This window comes from Oenanthe melanoleuca, chromosome 28 (assembly GCF_029582105.1).
Source record: "Oenanthe melanoleuca isolate GR-GAL-2019-014 chromosome 28, OMel1.0, whole genome shotgun sequence".
In the NCBI taxonomy this organism is placed as follows: domain Eukaryota; kingdom Metazoa; phylum Chordata; class Aves; order Passeriformes; family Muscicapidae; genus Oenanthe; species Oenanthe melanoleuca.
Window position 1 is genome coordinate 3,125,574 of NC_079361.1, and position 27,987 is coordinate 3,153,560.

General features: G+C 46.8%; 1 protein-coding gene across 2 annotated transcripts; it reads left to right on the forward strand.

Annotated features, from left to right (window-relative positions):
• Nucleotides 1–178: 178 nt before the first annotated feature.
• PTBP1 (polypyrimidine tract binding protein 1) lies at nucleotides 179–27,789 on the forward strand. Of its 2 annotated transcripts, XM_056512415.1 has the most exons (15): nucleotides 179–356; nucleotides 4,160–4,190; nucleotides 13,821–13,899; nucleotides 14,394–14,566; nucleotides 15,508–15,654; nucleotides 16,561–16,731; nucleotides 17,429–17,539; nucleotides 17,830–18,004; nucleotides 19,195–19,269; nucleotides 20,550–20,695; nucleotides 23,229–23,262; nucleotides 23,789–23,881; nucleotides 24,187–24,403; nucleotides 24,640–24,717; nucleotides 25,025–27,789. In XM_056512415.1, exons 1-15 carry the CDS (start codon nucleotides 349–351, stop codon nucleotides 25,155–25,157), a joined length of 1,671 nt encoding a protein of 556 aa, XP_056368390.1. In that variant the 5' UTR covers nucleotides 179–348; the 3' UTR covers nucleotides 25,158–27,789. The 2 variants fall into 2 exon arrangements, with proteins under 2 accessions (XP_056368390.1, XP_056368391.1); XM_056512416.1 differs by lacking the exon at nucleotides 4,160–4,190 and having other exon boundaries at nucleotides 234–356.
• The last annotated feature ends 198 nt before the right edge of the window (nucleotides 27,790–27,987 follow it).

The window sequence follows — 27,987 nt, forward strand, 5'->3', positions numbered from 1 at the left end:
GATGGCGGCTCCGGGTGTCATCCCGGCCTCCTTCCCGCTCTGAAGATGGCTCCTCCCCGCTGCCTCTCTCCGCCTACCGAATGGCGCCGCGCACTGGCGGCTCGCCCCGCCCCTCGCCCCGCGCGCGGCCAATCGGCTTCGCGCGGGGAGTCAGGGCGCCAACACCGAAAGGCGGGCGGTCCCCGCCCCCTCGTCAGTGTGACAGCTCCGCCGGCCAATGGAGCGCCGGCGCGGGCGAGGCGGGCCGGGCGGCGCCGCCATTTTGTGAGTCTATAACACGGAGCGGTCTCGCTCGTCCCGCTATTGCGGCGCCTCCACTCCGCTCCCGACGGGTCGTCTCCGTGTGCAATGGACGGGTGAGTCCCGCCCGGCGCCGCGCTGGGGCCGCGAGCGGCGCTGCCGGGCCCCTCCCGTGGTGCGACGGCGCCCGGGTCGAGGACCCGCGCCGGAGGCTGGGGCGATACCTGAGGGGGGCCCACGGGTGCGGCCGGGGCGGGCGGCCGGGGTCTCGTGTGGGGGCCGCCCCCCCCTTCACGTCCCCCTCCCCACGGGCGGCGGGGGAAGCGGGGGCGGGCCCGGTGCGCTGCCTCGTGCGAACCAGTCCCGCGTGCGCTACCACGGCACCGCGGGTCCCGACCGCGGAGAGCTCGGGGGTCCCGCCCGGAGGGGCTCCGTGGGTCCCGGCCGTGCGGAGCCCTGGGGCTGCCCGCCCGGGGGAGCTCACGGGGACGCGTCGGGGCCAGGCGGGGAGCGGCGGTCCGGGAGCGCCGCGGGGGCGGGTGGGGGGCTCGGGCGCGGCTCGGCGGGGGCGGAGCGGGCGGGGCGGGCGCACCTGGCGGGGCGGCGGGCGGTGATTCACGGCCGCGCTCCCTCCCATTGTCTGGCGCTTCCGCGAGTGGGGGCGGGGGGGGGGGGGGGGGCTCTCGCTGGGTTCCTTTTGTGACCGGTTTTCGCTCGCCCAAGTTTCGCAGGCGGGAGGAGGGCGGGCAGGGCTCCATCGCCGCCTCACCTGAGCGCCGCAGGTACAGCCGCGGGCCCGGCCCCGCTCCCGTTGTCCCGCGCAACTCCGGGAAAGAAAACTTCCCACCACGCGCTGGGACTCGGGGAGTTTCCAGAGCGCAACTTTTATCTTGGGCAGCGTCGATTCCTCTTTAACCACCGCCCGGCGGGGCCTCTCTGCGGCAGAGTTCGCTCAAAAGCGGGTGTTTTTATCAGGCGATCTCTCTCGAAAACGAGCTCTCCGTGCTTCTTTTCTCCTGTCTGGCTTGGGGTTTTTTTTTAGTGATGTGGTTTTTTGTATCTTCTCGCGCGCAGTAGTTAAAATATTTCTAAAGGCCTCCGAGTAAGAAGTTTGTTTTCTCATAGCCATAAGTACGGGAAGCCCAAATTAGTGCCTTCTCGCGTTCTGCCTCAGAACACTGGTCTGGGCGTAGTCACATGTCTGGGCTTTTTTACACGCTGAAAAGGTGGCGTCTCAGTTTTGTTTTCATCTTAAAACTCATAAAAACTCTGTATCTTACAATTTTTGCAGTCCAGGATCGATCTGCTGCTTTTAACCAGTTGCTCATCGTGTTGAATGATATTGTTAAAAAAAAAGACAAACCAAACAAATTCTCAGCACATGAGATCACACATTCTAGTGGCAAAAATCGGTTTGTTATCAGCTGTAGTTCCAGGGAAAGCGGATGTTCTGTGCATGTTGAAGTAGCTGCTATTTGAATGTCGAAGTTGTAGTGTAACACATGAGACTCAGTTACCCCCCATATCTTGGAGATCCCAGTGCAGGATCTGTTTTCCCTGTGAAAGTGTCTCCTGCTGAAACTTCCAAAGCTGCTTCGGAAAATGGTTTTAGGTTTAGGTTCTTGCCGAGCTGGCAGCGAGTGGCCCCTGGCTCAAGGCTGCTCCCATCTCCTCCATAAAATGATCCTGAGCTGTGCCCGAATGATCCCCTTTGAATAAGTTGCTTTGTTAAAACATGTGAGGAGTCCGTATGAGCAATCCTGCTTTGGAAAATGACCTGGAGGTTTTACTGGTGCTGCTTAATTTTTCCTCTTATTGCATAGGAATTATCCCATTTTTCTATGGGAAAATAATTTTTATCAAGGGCATTATTGCCTCTTCTTTTGGAACTGGGAAAAGTTTTAATCCCCTTGTGAAGGCTGATGTGCAGGGCAGGAGAAGGAAGCTTGGGATAATTTACTGAGGTGTGTGAACTGGGAATACGTTGCACGTTTCTTGAACAAAAATTGTGCTTGTTTCCTGTGAAATGTGTTATCAACTGGGCTACAACAATATCCCAGGAATCGATAGTTCTTGGCAAATAAAACGACTCTTCCTGTTGGATCCTTCAAAATGCCATCCCCTGCTAAGGCACTTTATGTAAAACATTTCCTGTGTGAGAGGCCCACAGGAGGAACAGGAAGTGGGAGAAACTGCTCTGGGGTAAGTTGGAGAGTTTGGGAAATGTGGGGCATTCCCTGTTCTTATTGTGCTTTGTTGGCAGTAGTTTTTTTTTTTTAAGGTTCTGGAAATGCCTGGATTAGTGTTTATGTGTTAGCTGTGGAATGTGCGCTGTGTTTAGGGATGCTGGTTCCTTGTGTTGCTCGGTGCAGATGTGTTTCATTAGTGTGTTAGTGACCCTCGAGTGCAGCCAGCCCATCTGCCCGGCGGGTGAGCAGCGCCGGGCCCAGGGAGCGGTGTCAGACACGGCCTTCGCCCAGGACTTCCCTGGAAAATCCGGAACTCTCGCGTGGCTTCCGAGCAGCCGTTGGACCGGGCTGCGGCTCCAGCTGCAGAGTGCTGGGTTATGATGACACGGCAGGTTGGGAGGAAGAGGAAGTGTGAGGAGCTGAGCTGGCTCTTGCTGGGGCTGCAGTTCGTTTGTGGAGCTGGGGACACTCGAGCGGCCTATGGACACCAAACAGGACTTTGGTGCAACTTATGAATTGTTGCAGTAGGGGAGGCAAGCAAGAACTAATAAATGCTGTTTTTTTCACATTAAATCATCATGTAGAGTTGTTCTTGGGTACTTCAGGTTTCTTATTGCTGGTTCAAGGACTGCCCTACCTGCTGTGTGTCCTCCTGCTCTGTGGAGCTGCTGCAGGTCATTCAGCTGGCCACTGCTGCATCCTGTGCTCTGGAATTACAGGCAGCTCTTTGAGAGGAGTTGAACCAGGCAGGACTGTGTCCATGACAGTCCAGAGGGGTTGTTTCTCCTCTCTTTTTTTTGTGTTGCTGCTTTACAGGGGGTTGGAATTTAATGCAAAACACAATCACCAGTGTAAGGGTGTAACTGAATTCTTGTGCTGTCTGGAGCACTCCCGTGAAACAGTAACATGAAGGTGATCTAAGGCTCTGGAAGATCGACTAGGTCCAGCATACCAGGCTGTGGGTGAGCTATTCTGACTGCATTGGTGGACATTGCTGTAAGGAGTTTGTGTTGTGGTGTAGACAGTTCAGTGCTGACGGGCTCTGGTGTGGGTCATTTAAAGTATAACTATTTGCTATTTTTCATCTTAGTAAATCAGAAAGTCTTCACTTTAGGAGGTTTAAGTGTCTAAGGTAGAGTTTAATAATTGCTTTTTTGTAGAATTGAGAGAGAAATATTATGTAGTGCATATCCCAAGCTGGGATTGCTTGTACCTCTGGGCACTCTGCTGCTGTGGCAGTGCTGCTGTGGTGTGAGGGCTGCTGTGAGCCCTGGCTGCTGCTCTGCTGGGACACAGCTGTGCTCTGTCCCTGTGACCACCAGAGCTCTGCAGCCGTGCTAGAGCCTGGCAGGGGCTCTGTGGGTGTCGGGGACAGGAACCTCAGAAGGGGATGTTGGTGACGGAGCTGACTCGTGATGCTTTTCCTCTCGGTGTGGTCAGAGTTGAGGTCACATCACTGGGCTCGGGGGGTTCACCCCCACCCCGTGTCCTTGCAGGAAGAGCAGGTGCTGCCATAGGGAGTGGGAGAGCTGCAGATTTCTGGCACTGCTGGGTCTTGGGTCTCCACCATCACCATCTAATAATTTTTCTTTGTATAAACTGTCCTTGGCTCACCTGCAAAGACAACTGTGCACTTTGACTTGCTTTTTTTCTTACTACTGTAAACTATGCTGGATTTTTGTGGCAAACCTATCTAACTTTTTTAATCCTTTTCTTTCTTTTTTCTACAGCATTGTCCAAGATATAACAGTTGGTACAAAGGTAGGCACTTCTCACTTTTTCTCTCTTTTTACACTGCTCAGCATCTGACCTAGTTTTAGCCTCACCAAATGTAGATCTTCAGCTGTAAAGGGTTATTTCTGGTACCCTGTAAATTGGCTTTCACCAGAAGGTAATTCAGTTTCATGTGCATTTAAAACTTATAATATGGCTCAGCATTTAGCTCTTGTCATTTAGGCATTGATGAACAACTTTATTGCATTTAGAAACAGCCCTTTCCCCTGCTAAATGTCAAGCTTGTTACTTGTGTGCTAGACAGTGCTTCTCCATGAAGAAACAGGTCCTTTTACTTTGGAGAACTCCATTTCCTTTGTTTGTGTGAATTCCTGCTCAGTTATATGTAAAAAAAAAAAAAAAAAAAAATCCTTGTGCCACAAAAGGGAGGGTTTAGCAGCTGATTTTTATCTCCTGTGAGTACAGTAAATATGACCTTTGCCCTCAGGTTTGGAAAGGGCAGCCTCAGCCCTAAACTCAAAGTGCTGACAGGAGGCTCCTTATCGGCCACGGGTGGCAACAGGCATCACGTTCACGGGATCGGTGCCGTGAAAACACCGAACTCAGATGTGCAGGACAGGGTGGGCTGAAGGGTTAGGGTTTGATTTGGTCAGTGTTGTAACTCTGGGTTCAGGACTGCAGTGAACTCAACCCTGTGTGTGTGTTGGCCACTGGTGATGTGGCTGAGTGGCACATGGGAGGCAGTGACCATGAACTGCCAGAGATCAAGAGCCATGAGTGGCCACTTGGAAGGGCCAGGGAAGTGATGCTGTGGGATGGGAGTGATGTGGAGCAGAGCTGGTGCACTGAGACCACCAGCAGCCCTGCAGAGTGGGGTAGGAGCATCACACAGAAAGTGTGGTTGGCTAGCAGAGCTTTGTGTGGAAGTACAGGCTGAGCTGTATTAAGCACAGACAGCCTGGTGGTGTTTTAGGGGTCTGAAGGGGCTCTAGCTGTGGGGAAAAGGTCACTCCTGTGTTTCCTCCTGTGGGAATCTGAAATTTGAATTAATGATAGTGTGTGGTTTGGGTTGAAATGCTGCCTGCTGCAAGGAGCTCAGTTTGCCATCGGATGCAAGGAGGAGAGGCTTGAGCCTGGACAATAAGGTTGGTCAATAGTTCATAGCCATTACCAAAGATGGACCAAAGCATCTCTAGAGCAGTTTGGTGTAGCGTCTGCTGGGAAGCTGGTTAATGCAGGTTAAGGTCCCCTGGTTTTTAACAACGTGTAATTTGTAACTTTTAAAAGTGATTCTACATAACTAAACTTAACCAAGAAGCTTCTGAAACTGTAATTGTAAACCTCAGTGAAGCTTGGAGTTTTGGGGTGTGTTATTGCCAGACTCATTGCTCCCATGTAGAGGGATTCCAGACCCTGGTTCCAGTGAGATGAGGTCTGGAAGCAATCCCCTCTGAGTGCCTTCACTTCTGGCATGGGACAGCGTTGTACCCATGGCTGTGCCAGTAGGACAGCAGGTAGGGAGTGGTAAGACTAAGCTGTGCAAGGAATGTGAGGTTTCTTCTCAAGTCAGATGAGGCAGTTTTAAAGAAAGTTGAATCTAAATTTAAAGAGTGGCAGAAGCAAGCAGGAAAGCTGAATCATCTTGCTAAAGGTAAGCTTTCAACTGATTTTTTGCTGTAGCCATGTTATCTGATTGTGTTCAAGTCATTGAATATGCAGGTGTAGCTTTTGTAATAGAATTCCCTTTGGTAGTGCTTGGGTGAAACGTGTCATGGATTTCTGTAGGTAAATTGGAGTCTGTGCATATCTGAGAGTGAAGCTTCTCCTGTGCTCCCTTCCTCTGCCTGGGTCAGCCACCTCAGACAGCTTCCTCTGCTCCTGGGATCCAGCACAGACTGAGGTGTCCATTCTGTCACCTGTGCTTGTAAGAATTTCCTGCCTGAACTACCAAATCACACATGGAGATCTGAGGTGGCAAGCTGCTTTTAATCTGAGGTGTAGATTTGCTTATTCCTGATGTGTGTGTGCACAGAAGGTAGAATTTGTTAGGGTGTTGGAATATGACAGTCCCCAAAATCTGTCAGCTCTTGCTGTGCTCAGTGACATGCTGCTGAGCCCCCAGTAACCTTGTTCATGATCTGATACTGTGACTGGAATGTCCCAAAGCTGGCTCAGACAAGTAGGAAAAGTGCCTGTGACTCAAACCACTGCTGAGCAATGTGTCACAGCAAACTCCCAGTGGCCTCTTGGTGTCTTCGTGCTGTGAGTGCTGAGCTTAACTTGGAAGTTGAGGGCTTAATGAATGTCAGTTTTTTTCAGTTTGCTAACATTATTGCTTTGAAAGGCAGGCTGTTGACTTTTTTTTTTTCAACATCTTTAATTTACATATCAAGAGTATTTATACCCACTTATTAATTTTAGAGGTTTTAATTAAATTTAGTTTCTTAAACTTAAGAAGCCCCCAGGTGTTCTAGTGGCTTACTCTTCTGATTACTGTACTGCCCAATGGTCTTGTTTTTAATCAAGTGTAATTGTAGTAGCCATCCCAGACTCTTCAGTTTAACGTGTGTGAATTTGTTTAGGAAGCTCATTGCCTTTCTGGTGTGGAGGTTCCTGATGCACAGCTTTCTGGAATGTCCTGCAGATCAGAAACACATGATCTAAGACTTACTTCTCCCCATAGTTTCACTGCTGTCTGAAAAGGAAGAGAGTATGGCCCTAAGATGGAGGCACGGTGTTTGAGCTCTGAGGTGCTCTTTGACCCTGCAGTTGCCTCTTGCAAGTAGTCTTATCAATGTCTCACTCTGTTGTCTCCTTGCCCTTTGTTTAATTTCCCTGCATATCACTGTTCCTTCACACTCTGAGCAAGATTAGAGAGAGGATGAACTGTGACACGTTGCTGTTCTTTAAGTGAAATTGCATTTTGGTGGTTGGAAGAGTCTCAGAATAGTTTAGGTGCTGAATAATCCCATAGTTTCTTGGCTAAGTCAAGCTCTGCTTGAAAGATTTCCCTTCCAGAAACCAAAAGTGCAGTTGTGTGGCATTTGAGAAGTTAATTTTTAAAACAGGCTTTGCTGGAGTGTGATACAGGCTGACTGCATAGAAGTGATTTGTGGTGAAGCCAGGATCTTTGCCATGGGAACAGTAATTATGGCTTCAGGCAGTGGGCCAAGAATGTTGTGAGGAAATTCCAGTCCCCTCCTATGGCTTTAGTTAGAGGCTGCAACAAGCTGGCTCTTGTGGCCTCCCCATCAGGCCTGAGCACACATGGGAACCACATGTTGGTGGCAGGAGACAGGGATGGCAGTGACTGTTGGGCAGCACCAGATCACTTGGGTGTGCCAAACAGCTCCATCTCACCTGAGAGCGCTGCATGCTGCTTTAAGCACCTGGGTCTTGAAGTCATAGATCTGTTAATAAAATGGTTTTAGAAAAGACTGGATTTCAGGCCTGCTTTGACCTCAATCTGTGATGATTTTTAAAAAAGGAGGAGAATATTTAATACATGTGAACTTACTCAACTGCACATTTTTAAGTTGTAAGGGTGGACTCTGCTCTCTGACATCTGCTTCAGGTACTATCAGGCTGGAAAACACAGGTGTGCTGGTGCCACATTTGTTGTCCAGCAAGAAGAGGAAGTGTTATTTAATTACACATTCCCTGTGACTCTGGTACAGCTCTTTCAAGCTTCCTGTAAGAACATATTGAATGCTGTGCTCAGCTGAGCAGTGTTTGAGCTATCCCGTTTGTGGTGCTGCCTCTGCACAGCCACAGTTCAGGTGCAGTTGTGCTGCCTGGAGAGTTGCTGCTAAACCCATGTGTTCCACTGGACCGCTGACATGTGGGGCAGAAATGTCCTTCCATGAGTTCTGTGTTCCTGGAGTGAGTCATCCAGTGCTATTTCTCCCTGATAGGATTTCAATTGAGCTTTGCCAAGGCCTCTCTGCTCCATGGCAATGACTTGAAAACTCAAGGTTGACAGAGTAGTTAAGTTTCAGCTTGGGAGCGGTGGATTGTAAAGCCTGGGCGTGTGCTACCCTACGGAGCCAGCATGACTGCATTGCTGCAGCACTTGGAGTTTAGGAATTTTGGGCTATTTAAACTGGCCACACCTTCTATTTGCTCAAAGGGCAGGTTTGTTTCGAAGGGTGTCTCCATAGTAGCAAAGACTGAGAAAGAAAGTTGGGGGGGTGATGGATGGTTGTATTGAGGATCTGGCTTTGCTGTGAGGCTGGTGTGTGCTTGAGCTCTATTACAGCTCATTGCCAAGGCACACAGGGTGAGCAGGTGCAGCACTAGAGGGTCTGGTGGCTTTTAGGAACTCCAGTGCCTGTCTGCAGCCTCTAGAAACGGTGCTGGCACTTGCAGCAGTACTGTGGGAGGAAACTGCCGTGCTCTGACCATCTCATCTGGCTTCAAAGGGACCGGGAGTGTGTGTGTGCCAGTGGGAATCCCAGTGGGGAGCTTGCCATTGGCTGCTTTGTAGGGGTATCAGCCTCAATCTTGTCCAGGCAAGAGGGAGGCTGTAACAGTTTTAAAAGCCTGAAGTGGCAGGTGACTGGTGTTGGCTGAGCAGAGGGTGGGTTGAAAATAAGTGTCCCCTGTGACTGCCAGATAGACTGATGCCTCTGCCACAGATCCACTGTGCCCATGGAATTTGTTGACTGCTGGGTTGGACTTAATTTGATTAATGGTATATGTGTTCCTGTGTTTGATTGGTACATCAGCCATGAGCAATTTGATGAACTAAATTGATCACAACTGCTTTGGTTCTGATCAAATGATAAACTGTGTGTCCAGTGCATAATGACATCAAAGTGGAAGCAGTGTCACACTGTGGAATCTTGAAGTTGCTTTGTGTTGGCCTTAACTTCCCAGCTTCCTGGAGACTGTTGGGGATGCAGGTGTCTATGTGTTCTTCAGAAGTATTTCACAAAAAAAGTTGACTCATGGTTTGTTTGTGACCCAAATTGGAATGTTTTTCACACTACTTTAAATGACTAAAGAGTGCTGGAGGCAGGAGAGGGGAATAGAGGGGAAACATAAGTGAGCTATGCTGGACATGAGTCTTTGGTGGAAGGCGAGGAAAACTGGCATCCTTCCTAGTAGTTTAAATTTAGTTCCATTCTTGAATCTTGAATCTCGAATCTCTCAGCAAAAAATGTTGGAATGTAACATGAGTGTGATGATGATGTCATCAGACTGGATTTCTCTTAATAGTTTCTTCACAGAGATTTGAGCTGTGAACTGAAGGATCAGAGCATTCCTGCGTCCCTCTGGGACTGACCTTGGACAGCCCCTGATGAGCCACTTGCTCCTCCTGTGCTCAGAGGCATTTTTTTGCCTCTTTGATCAGAGCAGAGGGTTTTTGTGAGCTCAGTGGTCTAAGTCCTTTTTTATTTTTTGATATTACAGTGGTCTTTTATTGGTTTTACAATATTTTTCCAAATGTAGGGAAAGTGAAAAGCAATGATGCCCATGTGCTCTGGCTTCTTGCAGGACAGATTTCCTTTGGTTTCTTTTCAGAGGGGTTTTCCAGGTGCTGCTGTTCTCTTCTTTGCTTTCTGTAAATGCCTGTTATCTGGTGGCCTGCTTGCCTCCAAAATCCACATTTTCCCTCTCAAAGTACTGCTGTCTAAAGTCTGTCAGAGCAGTGTAAGGTGCTCCACATCCACAGACAGTCCTGCTCTTCTGTAGGGTTTCCTCAGTCAGCCATGGAGAGAAACAGCTTTTTGTGCATCTTGAGCTTGACCAGCCTGTGGTTTCTGGCCTTTGGGGTCATTGTCCCTTTCCTTTCTATGTGCACTTTTTGCCTTTGCTTCACTTGTGCTTTCTGCCTGAAAGTTGATTAATATCATGTGTTTGACTTGAAATGAATATTTTTTTATTGTGGTTTAGTTCGTGTTTGTTTCTAGGCTTTTGCACAGGCAGGATGCAGTTGACTTACTGTAATCCATTTAAAGTAAGTGCTGGATCTTAAGTAGATAAAGGATTATATAGGGCAGCTGGGAATTTCTGTAGCAATTCTAGGTGTGCTGATAGAAGCTGAGACAATCTCTGGCCTCATTCCAAAGTATTGTAAGCCAGGTAAAATCTTGGCAGTGAGGCAGTATGTAATGCATGTGAATGAGCTGTTGCTTTTTAAGTTGTGAAAACCTGCACAGACTAAAAATTCTTGGCTTTACTTGTTAAAATTTTAAAGCAAGGCAAGGCTTAGATTTTGGGGTGTGGTCAAAAATACAGCTGGGGGAGATAGGAAATGTTAAATTGTACCTTGCAGCAACCTGCCTCTCCCTGAATGTGAAAAGAGAATGAGGGAATTGTTGGCAGCAGGGCTGCCTGGAGCATGGTGTGTGATTAAATTAGTGTAGCTTGGGCAAGGGGCCTTCTGTAGCCAGGAGCATCAGGCCAGAGGAGGCTGCTGGCATGGAAACCCATCCCAGCGGGGTTTCCCTGGTGCCAGTGTGCTGCTGACTGGGGATTTGGGTGGTGGAAACAGCCTACCCTGCTCTAGGTAAGATCTGTGTAACTCCAGAAGTGGTGGTTGTTTACAGTCATCAGGAAGAGGAGATTTGTTAGTTCAAATGAGGAATTTGATGTGCTTCAAGTGCACTGTGGCTTTTGTTAATCTCGTCGTAAAAATACCAGCTGTGAAAGAATGGCCGAGCAGAAATGTCAGTGTAATTAATGCCTCTGTGAGCAGGGATGGGAGCTGGGGGTTGGAGAATTGTCTTGAAATGCAGCTGGGCCTCCCTGAACTACTCAGAGAGTGCAACAGGGAGAGAAGCAGTGCTGTGGGTGGATATGGGTGAGCATTGAGCACCCCAACAGTCCTTGGCTGGGTTTGTTCATTTTAAACCTAAATTAAATTATATAAAACTTCAGAATGAGTAATTTTTCTACTGTCTTTCCCAGTATAATTCAAAATACCCAGTGGGTGCGTTGTTGGTGAGAAACTCTTCTAAACCTGTTCAACCAACCAGGCTCACTTTGGTTCCTCTGTCTCTACTGAATTTGTACCTGGTATGAAGCATTTGAATTTATACCATGGTTTTAAAGAAACTCTTTAGTGTTTCTAACGTGTACAGAAAGAATAGACATAAGAGTCTGGAAGGAGACTGGTGATCCCTGCAGTGTAAGGGCAGAGAGCTGATGGAGGCTGCTAAGTGCTCATTACTGTGGGCATGATCGTAGAGAACTGGGTTTCAGTTTGCCTCGAGTTTGGTCGTTCCAAAAAAGCAACTGTTTCCTGTGGTTATCTGATATCAGCTCTAACAAGAACGAAGGAAGAGCAGATGAAAAGTCATGGTTCATGCAGCCTCCTTGTGCTGGGGACTGGGCTGTGCAGCACAGGCATGGCAGCACAGGGTGACCACTGAGGAACCTTGGGGTCTGCTCCTCTCACACTTCAGCAGCCACTCCTGCACTGGGTGATGTGGGGAATGACTTTAGTGTGACTGCACAGTACTGCGTGTTCTGTCTGTGAACTTCCTTGTGTAGAGAAAAGACTTTGGAATAACTGCCCTTTTCCAACCATGGCAGTCTTCCCTCCTCGTTTGCATGTACTTCCAGCTGGGAAGCTTACAAATTGACTGCTGCTGCTTTTGATGTTGAACAATCATCCCCCCTCTGCCTCCCGGCTCTGGTCGCAGTGGGCAGCACAGGCTGTCTCCAAGATAAGAAGGGAGTGGATTGGAAATTGCTCTCCTTAAAGAGACATGGACCTGTGGAGCCTGGCTGCGGTGACATCCCTGTCGTCCCTGCCTGTGAGGAAGTTCTTAAATATGCAAGAAAATGTTTATTTTAAACAAGCCATTAGGAAAGCTGAATTCTTTCCATAATGGTATAAATGCTTGTTTTTCCAGTTTATAATTTCCTAGTGTTGCCTCTATGAGAGCCAAATATGTGGCTCATTCTCCCAGCATTTCCATGATGGATTGCAGTAGCTGCCCACTATGTTTGCACAGACACACTGATTTGTATTGGAAGAGCTGGAGTTCAAGATGTGCAGAACTTTACAAGTTATTATTTAAGAAGATGTTTTAAAAACATTCAAGTCCCGTTAAGGCCTGATGCAATGGCTTTCATGAAGCCAGAAACACCTGATTATGTGGGTAGGGCTGTACTTTGGTGCGTGGCTCTTGTCAGTAGCTGCCAGTGTATCCCAGGCCGTGGCACAGAAAACCATACCTGGAGTGGCAGCAGCAGTGGAGGCACAAGAGTGTTCTTACAGCAGACCAGAGGATTTTTTTTCTAGCCTTGGAATTATGCCTTAATTTGAGTCATCAAAGGATGGGATCACAGTCTAATAGCCTCCCAGCCCAGCTTGCCTCTTGCTGCACTCAGGAATCGAAGTGCTAATTAGAACAGCTGTTAAAAGGCCCATTCCTAATGACTGCGCCATGTGAGGAGGAGGCCGAGGCCAGAGCCTTGGTGGGAGCTGGTCAGCGCTTGCAGGTGACCAGCAGCAGCTCATGAACCACAGTTTGGAACCTGGCCTAATTCTCATCTTCGGGACATCAAAGTCCTTGAAGCCTCTTTGAAGAGCTGGCAGTGAGTAGTCAAACAAGAAATTCAAGATTTGAGGGGGAAAGAAAAAAAGCCGAACCGTGTGTCTGTAGCTGGGTGTTCTGGGGCTCTCAGTGACCTACTTTCCCAGCCTGTCTGCTGGGGGAGTGCACAGAGCTTTTGTTGTTGCACAGCTCCTGTTTCTGCAGGTGCCACCAGATACAGGGCGTGTGGAAGATAAGGGTTTCTGGTGCCATGGTGTGGAGCGGGGTACGTTTCCATTAAGATGGGTGGGAGCTGCCAGGGCAGGGATGAGCTCTTGAGTTTTTTTTTCTGTTGATGAAAGCCTTTTAGTGTGGCTCCTCTGTGGAAGAGTAGTGTAAAAAATGATGAGAAAGTGCTCTTGTGTGTTAGATCTGTGGTATCTTGTTTTTTCACAGTTTACAATGGAATTTGAAGTCTTCCATGTAATTTACTTGAAATTAAGCCATGCTGATTGTAAGATGTGTATGAAAGTATAGATTGTGCTAAGGAGTCATTCATAGGCGTGTTTGCTTTTGTCTTAGTAGTATTTTTTTGTACCTACTACTTGGGTTAGGCCAGTCCTGGTCAGTTAAGGTGGTTTAGGTGACTTTACAGGGGAATGCTGTATCAGAAAATACCTTCTGCCAGATCAGGGTGCTCCAAGCCCTGTCCATCCTGGGCATGAGCACTTCCAGGAATGGGGCACAAAATGCACAACTTTGATTCATAACTTCCAAGTCATTCCCAAACAGTTTTGGCAGCTTCAGAATGAAAATTCTGTGGGATGGGAGTAGTCAGAAACCTGTTTTGCCACGTATGACAGGAGAAGGTGCCTGTTGGTGCACTGCACTGCGTGTAGTGGCTTCACACAACGCAGCAACTCTCCAGCCCTGAGATCCCAAATGCTGAGCTGAAAAGAGATACTGGATAGTGCTGCTCTGTTACCAAACTGGATCTGACTGATATTTAATTCATGGAGGTGAGCTTCACTGCCCACTGGCAGTATGTTTTCACTTACACTTATGTTCAACTCCTCTCCAGCTTTCTCAGTTGTTCAGCTTTAGGAGTGCCTGGATAGAATTGAGTAAAATGCCGTCCATTTACCTGTCGTCTCTTCTCTTCCAGCGGGCAGCTGAGGAGCTTTTCTCTCCTTGTGTTACTACTAACGGACCCTTTATCATGAGCAGCAACTCTCCTTCTGCAGGTAATATTGCATGAAAACCAGCACAGCAATTCATAAGTGCTGCAAGGAGGCCTGGATTTTCCTTCTCAGTCATAATTTAAAAATCTCTTCATTTTTAGTACTTACTAGGCCTTTTGTGGGACGGTGCTGAATAATAAAAATAAACTTCTGCCAACAACATTAGGCCAGGTGGGAAGGAGTAAAGCACCAATCTGGGGTTAGTGGCTCAGACCTGCACTAAAAATATGGGTGGGTAGGTGTGTGCTTTACACAAACTAGAAAATGGCCACTGAAGAATCAATTCCATTGCAGTGGCATTTGGCTGTGTCACTGCCATCATGTCATTTGGGGAAAAAAGAAGAGTAAAACCATGTGTCTTCAGACTCAAGTTAACTTTAGACTGTGGAATTTCTCTGTAATAGTGGCTGGGGAGCAGAGTCTATATGTCAGCAGTGGGAAATGTGTGTTTCTTCTTCCAGAGCCTTCTCAGCAGCAGTAACTCTTGCTTCTTACAGCTAATGGAAACGACAGCAAAAAATTCAAAGGTGATAACAGAAGTGCCGGCATCCCATCCCGAGTGATCCACGTCCGCAAGCTCCCCAGTGACGTCACGGAGGCAGAGGTCATTTCTTTGGGCTTACCCTTTGGCAAGGTCACCAATCTTCTGATGTTGAAAGGAAAAAACCAGGTATTGTCTCCATTACTGAAAGCATGGGTTGTGTCAAAGGCTCGATAAGTTTGTCATCAGGAAACCAGCTCCAAGTTGTTTAAACAAGTGCTTTGTGTTACAAGTCAATAACTTCTGCATATTCTTACTTTACTTTTCTGTGATTATCCCATGAGCTGTAGAAAATACCATTTTCAGGCTGCAGAAGGAGCTCAGTCCATAATTACAGGTTGTCACTTATAATTAGCGTTAGGCCTGGTTTGGAAATTGCAGGCCAGGGATTATTTGAACAGCAGTGCCATGAGTTGGCCTTTTTCATTCAGGTTTGCTTGACAGCTGAGTTACCATGGTGTAACATGGCATATTGAGGACACCTTTACAGATCTAGTAAATGAGCTGGGTATGGCTGAAATACTCTTGGGTAATGCAGGAGGTGTGCATTAATTTGGTAACTAAAATTGTCTTGCAAATTAAGGAGTAAAAAAGCAAGCCAACTGTAATCATTGCTTAAAATAATGTCTTTAATCTTAATTATGAAAAGGTGCCTCTGATATATTGCATGGTGTGATTATAGGCAAGTGCTTACTGCAGTGACTTACTACAATCCTTTACATTTCTCTTCTGAGGGAGAGAAGCCCCTAAGGGAGTGGAGCACTGAGGGGGTTCCTGCCAGTGAAGAGTCTGGATTGTTGCTCTATTTTTGTGTTCTTTGAGACACTTAAATCTAAGTACACACAGCATGGAGACCTTAGGGTGAGATTGAAGCATCACATTAAATCAGTCTGGAGAGGGAAGATCCTGATTTGTTCTACTTATAGTTGGGTGTTTAAAGAGTTCTGTGTTCAAAAACACATTTATAAATGCAGTTGTGCAAACCCAGTCCTGTTACGGCTCAGCCAGAGGATCGGGGTGAGCTGGTGCTGTCCTGGTGTGATGTGTCCGTGTTGGCTTTCCCTTCCCAGGCTTTCATAGAGATGAACACGGAGGAGACAGCCAACACCATGGTGAACTACTACACCACAGTCACTCCGGTGCTCCGGAGCCAGCCCATCTACATCCAGTTCTCCAACCACAAGGAGCTGAAGACAGACAGCTCTCCAAACCAAGCAGTCAGTTTGTTCTCTGCATTGTCATCCCAGGGAGGGGGGACACAGCCAGATCTCTGCTGCTGGCTTGAGATCCATGGGTTTGTGTAACATCTGGTGCTTTAGGATGTGTTCTAATGCTTAAAAGATTTGTATCAAGTGAAGTCCTGATGGGGCAGAGCTCACCTGTGGTAGAGCACAGCCTGGTGCTGGTAGGTGCAGCTTTGAACCCAGCAGGTCCCAAGGCTCTGAGCCCTCAAGGGTCTCTGCACCACACGCTCTGTGGAGGGGAAGAAGTTCCTACTTTCAGCTCAGCCCCTTTTGGCAACCTTTTAGGACAGGAGCACTGGAAAGAAGTTCAAGTGTTGTGGCTCTTTGTCAGGGTTGGCTGCCAGTACATCCCCTTTGTCTGCTCTCACTTTTTGAGCTGGCTCCGATCAGGATAAGAGCACCCAGTGCTGTGGAGATGAGATGCTGCTGTTGGGTGCCTCTCAGAGCTGGAACACGAGTGTTCTGTGTGTTAGGGAGCTCTGCAAAACCCCCAGGCACTTCTCACTTCTGGATCTCTGTGGCAAATGTACATCAATCTTTCAGTCTTGTAAGCTTGTCTAGAATTCTGGAAATGGATTCAGAAGAGCTCTGTTTTTCCCTTTTTCTAAACAATGGGATAATTGTGCTACATGAGTTTATGCCAAGCAAGGTTTTGCTGTAGCATAGGTACTGAATAGTTGATTTAATTTGTATTTTTGCCTTGCCCTTACTGCTTGGGGTGGTCTTTATTGGCCCTGTTTAAAATGTGCCCCAACCCTTGGAGCAGCATGTTCTGCTCACTGCTGAGTCCAGCAGGCTGTTTGCTGAGAGGGAGCTCAAGAAGAGCTGAGTTTTTTGGAAGCAGGAGTGTGGGTCTAACAGCTTTTTTTGCTTCTGCAGCGTGCCCAAGCAGCTCTGCAAGCTGTGACCCAGGTGCAGGCCGGGGCTGTGGCGCTGGCCGCCACGGCTGCGGCCGTCGATGCGGGGATGGCGATGGCTGGCCAGAGCCCTGTCCTGAGGATCATCGTGGAGAATCTCTTCTACCCTGTCACTCTAGATGTTCTGCACCAGGTAAAACACTTTGCCACAACTGCTTGAAGATTGTCCTGGAGGAAGGGGAAGCAGCAGCTGGTGTGTTGCTGTAGTTGCAAAGTCTGGTTTGTGTTTGTGCAATGCAAGTTCTGAACAGAGCTGTCAGACTGCTCTGGAGGAGATGCTGCTAGTTTTGGTCTCCTACCCTTCATGATTTTAATTTCCACAGATTTGAGTCCTGGTCCACTTTATTTGATCGATTACAGTTCTTCAGGTTTTAGCAAAAGTAGCTGCTCCTTATCCTTGTGCTGGGGCCTGGGAAGCACATGCAGTGTCCAGGAGCTATTTAGGCAGTGGCCATTCTGGAAAGTTCCCTCTGTCTGCTGTGGTTGCTTAATGTTATCTTCATGTTTAAAATGCAAGCTTGACTGCATTTAAGAATTACTGAAATTCCTGGAAGAGGTCAAGTTCATGAAGCTGTTTGTGAATATTCCTGTTTAATAACCCAGAATAAGCAAACTGTGCTTAGGGAGCCATTCAGTCACTCTGGTGTATTCTAGGCTGATGCCATGATGCCAGTCAAGCAATGCCTGCATTGTGGTTTAAAACCTTCAGTGCTGCAATTGAAAGCTGACAGGCTGAAGGGATGACTTTTGTTTTTGCTTGTAGTAAGAGATAAATATGAAATTATACTACTGGAAATGTGGTAACAAGATATGCAAATGTTATCTTTCAGATCTTTTCCAAATTTGGTGCAGTCTTGAAAATCATCACATTCACAAAGAACCACCAGTTTCAGGCCCTGTTGCAATATGGTGACCCCATGAGTGCTCAGCATGCCAAACTGGTGAGTGCTGCATACCTGAATTTACTCTCACTTGGGTTTGCCTTGTTTAATCCAAGCTCAGGGTGGGCTGACACCAGCATTACCCCAAGGACAGAGCATGAGTGGGAGGGAATTGCTCCCATATGTGACTTGGAGGCTGCCAAGGGGGTTGAATAAAGCAGAACTGTCTCCACATCAAATACCTGCTCATAGCTGGAGCCATGGGGTGGCCTTACACCTTCTCTCCAGACAGCAATTGCTGTGAGCTTGGTCTGAATGCATTTGGGTGAGGGCTGGTTTTGTTTCCTCAGTCTCTGGATGGACAGAACATCTACAACGCCTGCTGCACGCTGCGCATCGACTTCTCCAAGCTCACCAGTCTCAATGTAAAGTACAATAACGACAAGAGCAGAGACTACACCCGCCCAGACCTGCCCTCTGGGGACAGCCAGCCCACCCTGGACCAGACCATGGCAGCTGCTTTTGGTGAGTGTTCAGGAAGTGGGAACAGGACAAAGCCAACTGATGTGTGTGTGTCATGGTGACCTGCACCTGCACCCCACTTCTTTTCATTCTGCACTGTGCTCTGAGAAGTGCTTTTTAGGCTTGTCCTTGCAAACACCACCTGGGCTCAGCTCTTTCTGAGGGACATTTTTCTGACTGTTTCTGTCTGTGTGCAGAACCTTTGCATCTATATAGAAAATCTGGAAGGTAGGTCAAGTTATAATTTAGGCTAAATGCTCTTAAGTGTTATTTCTCTGTTAGATTGTTAAGGTTAAGCTCTAAATTTGGGTAGAAGTCAAGTTAAAGTACTGTAAAGTTTAAGAGTTGTTAAGCTTTAGGCCACATTCCTTTTCATTCTTGTTTACACTGGTTTTACATGCACACATACCTAGGTAAACTTGAATTCATTTCTGTTTGGATTGCCTGGATTTTGTTTGATTTTATTATTGCTTGCTAGCCTATGTTGTGCCTTAGTTATCCTTTGTAAGTAGAGAGTGAATCTTGCCAATTGTTGTGCTTTGTAGTTTAATATTAAATTTGACTTTTGCTTATACCCTTGGTGATGTTTTGAGCAATCTCAAGCACAGTTGAGGACTGTGTCATGAGAAGGGAAGGGGATGTCCTCCTGTTGTGTTTGGCCAACATTTTGGAATAGAGTGTAACTAAGGTTGAACATTTGATTGAGGATCAGAATAGTGCTAAATCCCCTGTCAGTCTCAGTGGTCAGTGCCTATGGTGCCACCTGGTGTTTGCCCAGGAATTATTTTGGTGATTTCTGGAAGTCTGTTGTTATGTGAAAGGCATTTTTGAATTGCTGGTTGTGTTTTAGGGTTTGGCTTCCAACTAAATGCTTCTATTGAAGGAGAGATCAAGACATTTTAGCTAGGTTTAAGCTAGATATTAGGAAAAAGTTCCTTCACCCAGAGGGTGGCTGAACATTGAACAGGCTTCCCAGGGCAGTGGTCACAACACCAAGCCTGACAGAGTTGGAGAAGCATTTGGACAACACTTCAAAGCATGTGGTGGAGTTGTTTGGTCTTCTGTGTAGGGCCAAGAGCTGAACTTGATAATCCTTGTTGGTCTCTTCCAATCTCAGAATATTACATAGTTCTGTGAAGTGTAGAGTTTTCCTGCTGTTGGGTATCTTTTTTTAATGTGTATGTCTTTCCCAGGTGCCCCAGGAATAATCTCTCCTCCATATGCTGGAGCTGGCTTTCCTCCTACTTTTGCCATTCCTCAGGCTACAGGTACTGTATTTCGTAAGTTGAAATATTATGTAGGGTTTCTTTTGCTGAAGCATTTTCATGTTTTAAAGCAAAGTAGTGATGTTTTTGTTTGGGTTAGCCATGTAAATTCTAAATGCTGGCATTTGGACATGAAATGGACTGGTGATCCAGGATATAACCTCAGCTAGGAATGCTGTGTGCAGCTGCAGCACCTCTGGGCAATGTCCTGGTGATGGGAAGAAAATATGTAAAGCAGGATGGGAGAAGACAGTAAAGGCAAACTTTGAAATAATACGGAGAGGTAGTGAGGCAATATAAATTCTTTTGCTTTAAATTTCCTCATGTCATTATAGAGGTTGGGACCTCTATTTGACAGCTGTAAATGTGGTCAGAAGCAAGGAATCTGACAATTTTTTTTCTTAAATAATTTGAGAAAGCTGGTATTTAATCATGCCACTGATTCCATGTGCTGGGACATTTGCACTTTGAAGTTCACAGCTCATGCTGTAGGTAACAGATCATTGCTGCTTCCAGAAGTAGCCATGGGTCTGAAAAGTGGAGTTGCTAAACATGCTTGCAGGAGTGCCAGCCTAAACAAACCTTGCTGGGGTTTTAAGCATTCCAAGCCATGTTGACTTTCTGGAAACATGATGGAATTTCCTTGCATATGACAAACAAGCACAGAGTGGGCTGTTGAGGTGTTGCTGTTTTGGTAACATCCAGCCCTGCTGAGGAAACAAGCAGGGCTGCTTTGGGGAGTAATCCATAGAATTGACCACTAGCAGTTGTTTCTTGAGCTCTAGAGCTCTTGCCCTTGAAGGGCTGGTACAGGAGGTGCCAGGTGGTACTGGGAGCTGTCTAGGAATGCCTGTAAATCCAGCTGCAGTGGTTCCCTCTCAGGAGAGCAGGGTGATGGTGGCACAGGGTACCTGGTGGTTGCATGAGTGGTGAGAACACGTTGTGCATGCCCTGGTTGGACCCTCCCCATGCCCTGTGTGTGTTACCTGCCCTGCACAGCAGAGCTGAGGCTTTGTGCTCATCCGCTGCTTGTGAAACATGCACGAGAGTGCTGAGGCACCTGCTCAGCACCAGGCACTGCAAGAGCAAAATCCTGTTAGAAACCACAACATTTCCTGCAGCACCAGAAGTGGAGGCTCCTGTTGCCCTTAGGATTACACGGGCACTGTTGGGAACGATGACATGCATGGTTCAGAGGGTGTGCTGTTCTCCCTTCTGGTGCAGCAAATACACTAGAGTACATGCTGTTAATTCTTTACTGGTTAATATTCTTTAATTTCCAGGCCTGACAGTTCCAAGTGTTCCTGGAGCACTAGCTCCTCTGGCTATTCCAGCAGCAGCTGCGGCGGCTGCAGCAGGACGGATTGCCATTCCCGGCCTGTCTGGGACAGGGCACTCCGTGCTGCTGGTTAGCAATCTGATCCCAGAGGTTAGTGCAGTCCTAACTTTACTTTTTTATTTTTTTTTCCTCTTTCCTGTTATTTCTGCTTTCACTTTCTGAGCACAGATTGGGCTGAAATTCATTGAAAGTGAAATCCTGCTGTATCCACTAGAGCAGCCGCTGCCGTGCTCTGACAGCCCCAGGTGCAGGGCAGAGCAGTACTCTAGTTGCTGAAGGGAAATGAGAAAGTCCATCTCAGATTGAAATTGCTCTTCCTTGGTTCAAATCCAAGGATGCTTGCCTGCTCTTGTCCCCCAGAAACTACAATGCCTGTCCCTTCCTCCCTCTTCTGTGTGGAGTCTCCCCACCATTCCCATGGAATAGTGTCATTTGGGTCACACAGAATAGCCATGTCCATTCCTTTTCCTTGGCATGTTGTAGTTTTTAATACATTAATTCAGAACTGCAGAGAGGCTTCATGCTGACCTTTGCTCTTTCTATGTAGTGTCTGGATCCCTGCTAGCTTGACCTTGTACCTGTGCAGTATTTCCTCTGCCATGTGCTTGCACATTTCCCCCTTCCAGGATTCCTGGAAGTTTTTCCTTAGCTAAACTCCTTAACAGCTCACAGTTTACATTTTCAATTCTACTTAACAGAATGAGTTGAAATATTTGGGTTTTTCTAAAAGTAAAGCAAGTAATATTTGAACAAAAGCCTTGTTTAATGAAAGCACCATAAGGGAATTGGATATGGGGGGGCTTGGATTTTCCTTCAGTCAGCCCCTGGATCTGGTTGGATTGAAAGTGTAGAACCTCTGGTGTTCAGCAGAGTGATGAGGCTCTGCTGAGGAGCTTTAACTGGTGGGACTGTGCACACACGTTAATAGCACTTTGCAAAGCTGTAAAACTTACCAGTGATGGCAGAGTCACCACAAAACCTCTTTGGATCAAAGGGGAAGCATGGATGTGATGAATGATCAAAATGTTTAGCTCTTTAATAAGATGAACCAATTGGATCATGTTTCAGACTGCTCTTACCTGTTATTGCTGTTCTCTCCAGGGCATGAAATAATAGCAGGGACTGTGGAACAGTTTTGGGATTTGCTGCTCATGCTGCCTGGAAACTGCTCTGCCATTCCAGGGACTCTCATCTCTGGCTTGTTCACCATAAGTCCTGACAATTGCTGGCATCATTAATCCTGACCAGTGTGATGCTTCCAAGTGTGTGCTCCCAGGAGGCTGTTGGGTGCCTGGATGGCAGTGGCAGGACAAGGAGCTGTGCTGCACCTCTCAGATTTCTCACAGCTCTGTTTAGGCAGGAGCAAGCAGTTATTTCATGCCCTGTGATTTTGTTGTTTTGGTTTTTTTTTTGAGGAGCTCTTCACTCTCCATCCAGCTTGTCTTTGGGCTAGAGAGACTTTGGGACTTGAACTGAAGCTGTGAACTAACAGACATGAAACTTTTTCCACTGCCTGTATAATCAGTGTTGTAGAAACTTACCTGTGCCACAACCAGTTAGTAAAGAGACAGTATTGCCTGGAGTGACTGCTCTGCCATAGGTTTTTCCTGAGTGGGATACATGGAAGCTGAAATTACTCCATTTTTTCTTCCACAAGAATGGGAGCAGTCCACACATCTCAGCTTGTGGTGACCCAGTACTTTGGGTTTCTGCACAGTCAGGTCAGGCCACAGAGCAGGAAGGGAACAGTCCTCTACAAACAAGGTACCAGCTACTTTACTGAGTGCTTCCAGCAGACCTTGGGAGTGGGATTTGTGGCAGTACAGCTGCTCATCACATGATCTCTTTGATTAAAGCAGTGGTTGGTATCCGAGGTGGATGTTCCTTGTTCCTTTCCAGCCAAGTATTATGGCATGGATTGTTTCCTGCAGTTTCTGACCCCAAAGCAGCAAATGAAGCTGTGACTTGGTCCATAAAGTCATTAATTATAAACAGAGAAAATATTTTTCGTGAAATTTTAGGGAATGCCATTGCAGTTGAATTGGTTATTGCAGCCTGTGGAAGTCACTCTGGGGGGATACTGTCTCTTACTCCTTTGTATATCTGAAGTAAAAATGCCTTTTCTTTATCATTGTGTTCCACTAGGTAAAACCTATTAACTGTTTCTGTAAGCAAGTTATTGTATGTAGAATTCTATAAATCTGACTGATGGAACACTACATATTCCTTATGTATTTACTGACCTGTGTTTTTTGCTACTTTTTTCTTTTCTCCCCATCCCTGAATTTTTTTTCTTCCCCCGATCCGGAATTTCTTTGCCAACTGACTGCACGGTACTTCTGCTTCCTGTTGTTGCTTGAAAAAAAAAATAAAAACATTCCCCTTCCAAAAAAAAAAATACAAAAAATAAAAAAAAAAATAAAACAAACCCTGCTCTTCGGAAACCAACCTGCCCTTCAATATTAACCATCTTGAAAACTTCATCATCCATCAACCAATTTCGCCATTTCCTGCGGGGACTCTGCCCTTCCTCGTTGTGGACGATTTGTGCAACCTCGCTCTCCCCTTCGATTCCTTACCTCTTCCCTGTCCCTCCGCTGCCTTGCTCTGCTGTTCTCTAAAGAGAGTTACACCCCAATGCCTCTTTATTCTTTTCGGTATGTTATTATTCACACTTTTTATTACCTTGTTTTTTCATTTATTTGAGATTACTTTTTGATACTTCAGAAATGTACAGTTTGCAGTTTGCCTTTTTTAATTTCTTTTTTTTTTTTTTTTTTTTTTTTTTTGAATGCATAATTTTGGTTTTACATTGTTTACTTTAGTTTGCTGTTTAATTTAGTTTGCCTTTGGTTTTGGTTCAGTTCTGCATGGGTTATTGCTTTGCATGTCTTTAGTAAGAGTTTTAAATTGTGAGAGCATGCGAAATTGTCCAGTCTTCTGGCAGTAAGATTTTGGCTTTTTGCTGAAACCCAATGTCTTTTCTTTAATGTATTGTTCCATTATTATTCTGCTATATAAGAATTCCCTTAATTAGAGCAGAATATGTAGCCATGGTTGGAATGAGATCAGTTCTGGTTGGGAATGGATGTTTTTGCTGTTGGATTGATTAGCTAATGTTAAGTTGAATTAGAAATTTTGTTTCCCTACCTAAGACTGTTCTTGTTTCCTCCCTCTTTGAAGGAGTCTATGGTGATGTGCAGAGGGTGAAGATTTTATTTAAAAAGAAAGATAATGCCCTGGTCCAGATGGCTGATGGGAATCAGGCCCAGCTTGGTAAGCTTGGCAGGGTCAGACTCTGAGCAGTTAGGGACAAAATGGGTGGTTAAAACTTTATTATTGGCCGTTTCTTCTCTTCCAGCAGAAGACCCACATGTGTCCATGCTGTGTGGGGTGTGGCTGTGTGGCAGCTTTGGGGCTGGGGTGGCTCATGGGGGTGAGAGAGAAGCAGGCAAAGAACACAGTGAGGCAGAGGGACCCTGCAGGGTGTGGTGTCTGCGAGGGCAGTGGAATTCTGGCCTTGAATTCACGTCTGGACAAAACTGAAGTTCCCTGCAGTCAGGTGTGTCCTCCCCTTGCAGCCATGAGCCACTTGAATGGGCAGAAGCTCCATGGGAAGCCGATCCGGATCACGCTGTCCAAGCACCAGACAGTGCAGCTGCCCCGCGAGAACCAGGAGGACCATGGCCTGACCAAGGACTATGGCACTTCTCCTCTACATCGTTTCAAGAAACCAGGCTCCAAAAATTTCCAGAACATCTTTCCCCCTTCTGCCACTCTTCATCTGTCCAATATTCCGTGAGTATCCTCAGGGAGAGTTCCTGTTTGGCTGAGTGTTGGAGTTGTTTGCAGCCTTGGTGTGAGGGCAGCTCTGTGTTGCTGTCAGGAGAGCTCACCCAGCTCACTGTTGCATTGTCTTGCCATGCCAAGGGGCTGCTGGTAGGGAATTTGGAAGAGTCTCTGATGAAAATTAGTTTTTTGAGACTACCTTGATCTGTCAACATCTGTTTGACTGGGAAAATGTTTTGTTTCAGACCTTCAGTAACTGAAGAAGACCTTAAGTTGTTATTTTCAAGCAATGGTGGGATAGTCAAAGGATTCAAATTCTTCCAGTAAGTGTTTTATGTCCTCTCCTTACTCTGGGTTTTTCATATGGGATGGGTGGAAGTATTGGTTCAAGTCAAGCAGAATCCTTACTAACAGTGTTTGACCCTGGAATAAAGAATTCCTGAGTAACCTTGGGTTGAGCACTGAGTAAGCTGTAGGGCTGCATGTGCTTGCCACAGAGATACTCCTCTAAAGAGTGAATGTGCTGCAGGTACCTGGGGGGTTAATTCTCTGCTGGATGGGAGAGCTTGGATCAAGTTGGGGAATCTCCTGCAATGGAACTGAACATGCCTGAAACTTCTGTCTTGTCAGGAAGGACCGTAAAATGGCTCTGATCCAGATGAGCTCTGTGGAAGAAGCCATTCAGTCCCTCATTGACCTCCACAATCATGACCTGGGGGAGAACCATCACCTGCGTGTTTCCTTTTCCAAGTCCACCATTTAGAGCTTGGGAAGGCCTGACTTAAAATGGACTTGACTTAAAACCTCTGGGGTTCAGCCTTGACCTTATAAGGCTGGACACCAGGGTTTCAACTTCCATCATTCCAGAAAAAAAAAAAAGCCACTTTAAAAATGCAGCTGAAGTGACCTTAAAAGACCAGAGATTTTATTTTTTTAAAGAGAAATCAGTTTACCGGTTTTTAAAAAAAAAAAGAAAATTAATTCCTCTTGCTAACCTTGCGGTGATGGGTAACAATCTTGACTGTTCCAATAAAAATCACAAGTTCAAGTTTACACTATGGAACCTGCTCTGGGAAATTCCCCTCCCCTCCTGCTCCTTCTCCCCCCAAAAAGCAGAACCCAACAAGTTTTATCAGGTTTCACATTGATGCCTTTTTTAATTTCCTTACCCATCCATGCCTTGAAAGACCTAAAACCACTGTGTGAATTCACTGTAGCGCCTTGGAGTCAGGATTGTGGTGACCAGGAGCTCCCAACCCGCCCAGCACAACACTCGGTTGCATTGATCCCACCTTACCTGTGCACCTGCTATCCTGTGCCTTAAACCTTCTACTTCTTTGGGGAAAACATCCGAGCTGCAGGGAGGGGATGGGCAGAGCTGAGGGGGGGAGTGGCTCTGGCTGACGATCAGCTGGGGGAGCTGGCAGAGTGGATAAAGGAAATTTTGGGCTGTGACTCGGGCCAGTCGTTTGTGTCTATATCTCCACGTGTGCCCTGTGCCACTTCCCAGTCTGCTCGTGGGTCATTGCCACCTGCAAACTCAGGTGGGAGTTACCTGAGAGCCTTTGTGGCTGAGCAAAGCTCTGGGTGGGGGAGTGTTCCCAAGGCCAAATCACATTCCAGTGTCAGGAGCGAGCCCGCAGGCTCTCCCTCGCAGAGCATTGGCGAGGGACAAAAGAGCCGCTGTGGGACACTTGTGAGATGAATCAGAGTTTGTTGAAATTGTGTGTGTATATACCTAAATGCTTGGCTAGGATTTGGAGAATCCTTGGATACCCCACAATTAGAAAGGTGCCTGCGAGAGGTACCTTTGTGCCCCTAATTGGAGATTAACGAGGCTGCTGTAGCTCCGCCGTCGTTCTTAGAGCATGTCTTCAGCATTTGAGCTTTTGTTTGAATCCTTGTATTATACTTTGATGCCGTTGCTGTCCTCTGTGCCTAGCAATATTTCCAGTTGACCAAATATTCTAATCTCTTTATATGCAAAAAAAATAGTTTAAGTACCTTTTATAGAATGATAAGATGGTATAAACGTAATCTAAATTTACTCCTTTGTGGTATTACCCGTGTATACTGTACTTTATTTTCTTTGTTTTGTAATTGAAGCTGTAGGGCAGGAGTAGTTTCCAGGCTGAGGTCGTGGCTGAGGATGAGCAGAGCCAAGGGTGTGAGAGAATGAGCACAAACAGCTCGGAAATGGAAGGAAAAGGACCCAGGCTAAAGATTTTTTTACCTTTTGAACCTATAAGCCCAGATGTTGTTCTAGGAAGGGAATTTATTAAAAGTAGAATGCAGCAGTTTTTCCCAATGATACAACCTTTTTTTTTTCTGGCTTACAACTCTTTCCCGGGCCATTCTGCCTTCTATTCCGTGTGATCCGATGTTGCCTTACATTTCCCTCTAACCTGCAACCTGTTCGGATGCAAAATAACAAGAATCTTGTACTTTTTTTCAGGGTTTTTCTGCAAATTGTGGACCAAAGTTTGTTTTTTAATTGTCTTAGTGTTGCAAGTTCTGATTTCCTTGCTTGGTGTGGGAGCTCTTGACTTGCCTAGCACTGAGTGTTTGGAAAAGTCTTAACTTTCTGTAGTTCCTCCCTGGACTCTCAAGGATATGAATTATGCTGGAGAAGCATGTGAGGTCCGAGTGAGGGTCCGGCTGGGGCTGTGGTGTGCTGGGTACCCCCGAGGAGGGCGAGACCCCTGGTGACAGCATCACCCCAGCTGCTTTTGGGTACCTCTAAATCCTGGGTGAGCTGTGCTGGAGCCAGGGATCTGCCCCTGCAAAGCTCCCTGAGGCCCTTCCAGCATCCTGCAGGAGGGCATAGCTGGGGGGTCTAGTGAAACACCCAGCCCTCCCAGCACAGCAGCACTGGGGTAACTGGTCAGTGCCCCTCATCACCCTCCCCAGTGCTGGGGAGGCTCCCGGGGCCGGGCCCCGGCCGGGACACTCTGGGTGTCCTGTGCAAATCAAGGATGGATTTGGGGCAACCAGACCCCCCAGCACAGCGGGTGCTCCCTTCGGATCCTGTGTTTGCATGTAAAGAATGTGAGTAACTAAGGGTGTACATATTTATAATTTTTTTATACCTGTTGTAAGACATGAGGGGCAGCAAAACCCAGTTTTTTATGGTGACCAGATGTATTGTATATTTTGATAACAGCAATTCCAGGTTCAGTATTGTGGAAGGTGGGTGGGGAGGGGAAGTGTACACACCATCAGAATTCCATTGCCTCTTTCAAAGAATGTTTGTAATGCAAAAAGAAATGAAATTAAAACTATTTTATAACAACCTTTGTACCTTTCTGTAGCTCCATTATTTCCTGTTGAGATTGTAGAAGCAGTTGGTGCCCAGTCTGTACTTGTGCTTTCAATAAATTCTTCTGTATCCTTCACTCCTGATCTTCCTCCTCTTTATTGTGCCTGTTTTGCTTCTGATTTTCCCTTCTCATGTAATTCCAGCTGCCTCATTTTATTTAACTTTGACTTTCCACACACTCTGGGCTGGCAGTGCGTGTCCCTGTCTCCGTGGAGCCATGGGATGGGGTCTGGCCCTCCGGCCCCTGGGTGCCAGGCCGGAACTGATGCCCTGC